At 42.2% G+C, this 5,817-nt stretch overlaps 1 protein-coding gene across 1 annotated transcript; it reads right to left on the bottom strand.

Annotated features, from left to right (window-relative positions):
• Positions 1–205: 205 nt before the first annotated feature.
• On the bottom strand, positions 206–5,139 carry LOC148009611 (uncharacterized). Its single transcript, XM_087673278.1, has 3 exons — positions 2,945–5,139; positions 686–771; positions 206–567 (listed from the first exon to the last, which is right to left on the bottom strand). Exons 1-2 carry the CDS (start codon positions 4,874–4,876, stop codon positions 694–696), a joined length of 2,010 nt encoding a protein of 669 aa, XP_087529404.1. The 5' UTR covers positions 4,877–5,139; the 3' UTR covers positions 206–567; positions 686–693.
• Positions 5,140–5,817: the final 678 nt, after the last annotated feature.

Below are 5,817 nucleotides of genomic sequence, written 5' to 3'. Positions count from 1 at the left end.
ATACACATATAGACACCTAAACAAATGCATATACATACCTAAATATGCACATGTATACATCTAGACACATATCTATTAGAGGAAATATGTACATGGGGAGAGAGAGAGAGAGAGAGAGAGAGAGAGAGAGAGAGAGAGAGAGAGAGAGAGAGAGAGAGAGAGAGAGAGAGAGAGAGAGAGAGAGAGAGAGAGAGAGAGAGCCTTGAATTGGGGGACCTTATATATGAATTATTGTATTGGGTCATTACAAAAGGAAGGATTCTTTAATAGATTGCATGGTTGTGACTAGAGGATAAAGTTTACTAGGGAAAGTTACATTGGTAATTTAGTAGAAGTTTACTTACATACATCTATAAACAATCAATATATATTGTTCGTGCATGTCATATTGTGATGCACCACAATAGCTTGTTACAACATTAGGAGAAAACAAAATTGAATAATGCATCCCATTTAAGTGTCATGCATCCTTTAGGTGATCCATGATACCTTTGGGTAGTAGATGAATATGAATTCTTACAAACTTGTCTTGGAAAGTAGATAGATGTCATCGTGCTAAAATGGTTCCTACAAAACATGATAAAGAATATGACAAAACATAAGCATGAAGAAATAAAGATATCATATAAATTTTCTACATTTTTTAGAAACATTTCAATATATAGCCCGAGGAAACTCTTCATACTTGATGGGTTAACCATGTAGATGGCTATGACTAGTTGCAAGCTTTGATCGACACATAAAGGTCTTTCCCAAAAAGGAGCACATTGGCTGCAAAAGAAGACTTGATATAAGTTAGAGAACTCAACATTCAAAAGAAATGCAATAAAGGTTTGTCATAGAGCAATAACATAGGCTAATTAAATTTCAAGTCATTTTTGTAATAGTAGAAAAATAACTTCTTAAGCTCCTTTCCAAGCTAGGGCCCAATTGGAAAATTTGGTTCAAAGCCTAGATAGTAGCGTGATGTTAATTATGGTTGAGATTAATGAACTCAAGTTGAGTACTACTTTTCATGCAAGATCATATGAAAAAATAGATTCTAGTTATGCACAAATCAACCCAAGTATGGTGATAGGAAGGTAGGAAGGATGTTTGCAACCCTTGGACTACCTTTTTTATAGAGAAGAGGTGTTAAAGTCCACTTACTACATATATCTAAGTATGTTGGCACTAGTGAGGCCCATCCACGATCATGGATCAATTGTTTGTTGACAAATGTTTAGGGCCTATGTAGGTTCTAGGCCAACATTTGATTGGAATGCATGTGCAATTCATAAAATTTTTGCATTCTCATGTGAAATGTAGTATAAATGGGGTACAAATGGCAATGTAAGGCTTTTAAAAAGTGATCCTTTATAGAAAAATTACTGCTTTCTCTCTAAGTCTAAAATGGTGCTTATGGACAACCCAAGTTCCAACCATGGAGTGGCCCCAAGAATAAGAGGTTGTGATAGCTTAGAGCAACAAAGCTTTGCAAGCTCTTATAAAATATTTTTGTAGAATAAAAATTAGTGGGGTGACTAAAAGATTAGAGACCAAAGAGAATTACTCACTCAATCTTTCTCGGGACTACAAAAAATGGTTCTCTTGACATTCACAATCGGCAAGACTCAAGCAAGCAAGGTTAGAGATTAGATTTTAGTACCTTTAAAGGAGGTTTATTCTAACAAATAAAATTTTCTTCAAGCATGACTATATCAAAGCTTTAAGAGCCATCGCCAAATTTGAAGATTGCAATGATTTTCAATTCTGAAAGTTGTTCTTTTATGCATAGAAACTAAATCCTAGTTGTAGTGTGACATTGTTGCCTTTGTGAATAGTTCCCAATCACATGACCACTTTAGTGAGTAAGTGTGATGGCTCCTAGGTTCAAGACCTTGGATGTAGTAATATAAGAGGTAGAAACTTGCACCAAGCCACAATTGAATAGCTAGTGCTTTTTTACACTCTCTATGTCACCTTATGTGTGTGCACTAGCATTACCTTTTAAACTAAGAGAGCTAAAAGCTTCCTTAATATAGAACTATGGTGCATGGTAGAAAGAAGTTAGCAAAAGTAAATGACAAAAGATTAGTGCATCGATTTAGGGATATCCAATATATCATAATATTGCAGTGACAATCTTATGAAAGATAAGCTCAAATATACACTCTAATTTGTGAGATCATGCTTGTATTAACAATGCTTTGAGTATTCAAGATAAGAAAAGCACCAAAACATTTGCTCCCTACCACTAGTTTTGTGGGCTCTGTGTTTTGAAGTACTTTTGCTCGACACAAATCATTAAGAGTGCCAACATGCACAAGTTTGTTGACTTGTGTGTGTAACTAAGGCTAGTCAAGACAACATAGCCACACATAGGTTCAAAAAAAGCCAATGGACCTCACCTTTAACATAGGAGAAAAAGAGAACATCTATAGAGAGAGACATCTATTTGCGGGAAAGAGAACCAGAGATAAACCAATGGGATTGGGCCAGTAGATCACTACTTCCACTTGTTAATGCTACTGAGTTGACTCAAGAGAGGCACACAAAAATTCAGAGTTCAAAGTCATCGATACCCATCTAGACATCCTTGGACCATATGGATTCATGTAGGTCGAATTGACTTGCATCTATCCTTGCTCTAAATTACTCTTCATGAAAAGCCAAGGTTTAATGTAAAATAAATTACAAAAATTTCAAAAGAATATTCAAACAATTCATAAGAATGTTTGAAGCCTTGATTTTGTAAGTTTTTAAATTTAAAAAATAATAAACACAAGGAATTTGGTTAAAATATACATCCTAAATTTTGAGCTAAAGCTACCAAAAATGTTTTATTGTTGTCTTCTTCTTCTTCGATTCTTTTTGCCTGAAGGAATGTGTATTTGAATTTTGAAATTTTGGGGAAAAGAGAGAGAGAGGGAGAGAGAGAGAGAGAGAGAGAGAGCCCACAGACCAAGCATGCAGGGCCGGCCTGCGCCTGTTGCCGCCTTCTGTGATACAGCTGCTCCTCGGCCTCTGCGAATCGGAGCAGCACGGCTGATATTTTGGGCGACGCCGGCTGCGACATGGGCACATAGTGATGGCCGGCAGCCCCACCACCAAATCTTCCTCCTCCTGCCAGGCCCAGCTCGTGAGAGTAAGCCCCCATGGAGGAGCTCTTCTTCAGGATGGGCTTCGGGTGCGCGTTGATGATGGCGGGCCTGCGGCTGCCGCAGCCGTTGGATGAAGAGAAGGATGCAGAATTGGATGAGTATGTGGATGATGATATTGTTGATGATGCTAATGATGAGTTGAAATACGTCGGCTGCGCCGCGGCTCTCCTCGGAGAGAACACAAATGCAGATGACACAGGGGAGTAGGCAAACCCCTTCTCGTTGCTCTCCAGCTGCACGACCTCCTGTGCCGGCCTCGCCAGCGGACTCAGTAACAAGGCCACCCCCCCCGGCTGTTCACTATCCCTCCTCCCATCCAAGCTTGTGTCAAGGGCATCCATGTACCCCTGATCTGGGCTCCCATCACCTTCCATGCTTAGATTCTTGACCATGAGCCTTAGGCCTTGGTTCCGGTTCTGAACCGGGCCTGGCGTGAACGAATTTGGGCGCCTAAGTGGGAACAGCTGGTCCAGTGTGCTGCATGTGGGGTCGTTTAGGGCACGGGGGTTCCTGTGCTGGAAGGGGCCCAATTGCCCAGAGAAGTATTTCTTACGGTTGTTGGATGCTGCTGTGTTGCTGGTGGGGTAGTGATCTTCTGCAAACGTAACTCGCGAGGTTGAGAACGATCGTTGCATTGATGGTCCCCCTCTGTTGATGAACTCATCCAATGTTGTCATCTGTGGCATCATTGTGCCGATGCTTATGCTCGCCCTCTCATCCAACACCTCAAGCTCGGGTGATGCAAATGAGCGGGATCCCCTGCCTTGCTTGCCCCCTTGCGTATCAGAAGAGCTGTCATTGTCTTCATTCCCATCGATAGCTGAAGCAATGTTGAAGAGACAGGTTGACAGCCTCAACGAAGTTGGGCCTGCAGTTTTTCCGGCATTGGATCCATTGTATTGTGGACTTCCTGCTGTATTGGAGTACATTGCAGGTGAGATGGTGGATGGGTGTGACACTGTGCTGCCATTTGAGCTCCGTGTCATGGTTGAACGGCGAGGCGACATCAAATCATGGGTATTGGCAGAAGAATTTGAAAGAGGAGAGAAGTAGTACATTGAATCACTTGTATACCCCAAAGGGCTAGCAAAGTCATTCTCTGTTTTAGAATCCTGTGTGGGGGCAAAATGCCAGTTCGAGTGTTGATGGGGACTACTCACACAGGAGCTTTGCAGAGATCCATTCATCTCCGAGAAAGACAAAGGAGACTTAGATTGTCTTCTCCTTTGAAATGATCTTCTGATGGAGGAAGAACTTCTACTAAATACGGGTTCGGGGCTACTGTCACCTCTCTTCATGTTATGGAGGAGGTTCTTCATCTTCTCTGTCAGTGATCTAGGGGAAGGAGAGGGAGAGGGGCTGTTGTTCGCAGAGCTAATGAGCCTGATAGGGGGCAAGCTCAAAGGAGGCACAGCCTCTTCTTTCTCTTGATCTGGGTCACCATTGCTCTTGGCTTTGCCAGGCTCTGCCTCCCACTCAAATGGAACCCCTTCTCCTGCCTTAAGAGCAGTTGATTTGTAGCCGAGTCTATTGGATTCGCCGAGGCTGGAAGGCTCTCTGTTTAACACCCTACTCACAAATTGCTGGTCTTCTTCCAAGAGAGAGATGGGGTGCTGATGAGAAGGGATTGAATCTGTATTGTTATCAACATGATCATGGTGTAGATGATGGTGATGGGTGGGAAATTCAGCAATGTGGACTGAGAGGTCGGCCATGGCTGCTTCTAGGAGCATTGGGTGGGCTAGGAAGAGTGGTTAGAATGGTGAGGATGGTTGCAAAGCATGGTCTGCAGGGGTGAGGATTCTCAGGGCAACAAGGGAAGGTGCGCTGAGAGAGAGAGAGAGAGAGAGCCCCTCTTGTGCCTAAGAATGAGGTGAGATCAATTATGCCTAAGAATGAGAAGGTGGGGTTTCAAAAATCAATTGAAGTCAACACACACACACACACACACACACAAAGCAAAACACAAGTGCAACATTGAGGATCTCTCTCTCTCTCTCTCATCTCTCTCTCTCGCTCTCTCTCTAAATTTTTTCTAGTGAAGTTTTAGAGTGCCTCCTTGCTCTCTTGCAAGCTAACCGCTTTCACACTGCACACATTTTTGTTCATCACGGCCCACTTTACATTTGACTTCCTAATCCCCACCACCACATCATCAAGGCATACCTCGGATGTGGCATGCTCATGGGATCGTAATGCTTTGAGACTTTTTTCTCCTCCCCCCCATCCAAATTCTTCTCAAGAGTAGTGGCCGTGCATTACATTCATTTTCCTTTATTTAGCCTTACACCTTAGTTAAAAGCTCAATACGAGGCTTATGACTTTTTTCCCCTCCAAATCTTGTGAAGAGTGGTGGCCATGCATTACATTCATTTTCTTTGGTTTAAGTTTTCACCTTAGTTAAAAGTTCCCTATGGGTATGTGTGTCCCATGCCATTAGAGGTGGCCCTTCTCTTACACAGGTGAATTTGGCCTTGAAAAGCTAACATGACTTTGCACACAGGAAGTATATGGCCTTTATTGTGGATGTTTGCTCGATGCCTTTTAATAGCCCCACCTCAACTGGAGCACTATTAGGACTTTCCAGTGCAAATGACTCCCATACCTTGCGATTTTGTAAAAAGATAAACCTTCCATAAGAAAAAGAAAAAGAAAAATATTGTCCTTAGCCTTA

This window comes from Lygodium microphyllum, chromosome 30 (assembly GCF_053477565.2).
Source record: "Lygodium microphyllum isolate KBCC chromosome 30, Lygodium_microphyllum_v1.1.10, whole genome shotgun sequence".
Taxonomy (NCBI): domain Eukaryota; kingdom Viridiplantae; phylum Streptophyta; class Polypodiopsida; order Schizaeales; family Lygodiaceae; genus Lygodium; species Lygodium microphyllum.
This window is presented reverse-complemented; position numbering and strand designations above follow the sequence as displayed.

Bases quoted from the DNA above. Each gene is read 5' to 3' on its own strand.
- LOC148009611 (XM_087673278.1), bottom strand. From the start codon at position 4,876: ATGCTCCTAGAAGCAGCCATGGCCGACCTCTCAGTCCACATTGCTGAA. The intron at 772-2,944 runs GTCTGTGGGCTC...CTTCTTTTGCAG, and splicing joins AGGCCGGCCCTGCATGCTTG to CCAATGTGCTCCTTTTTGGG.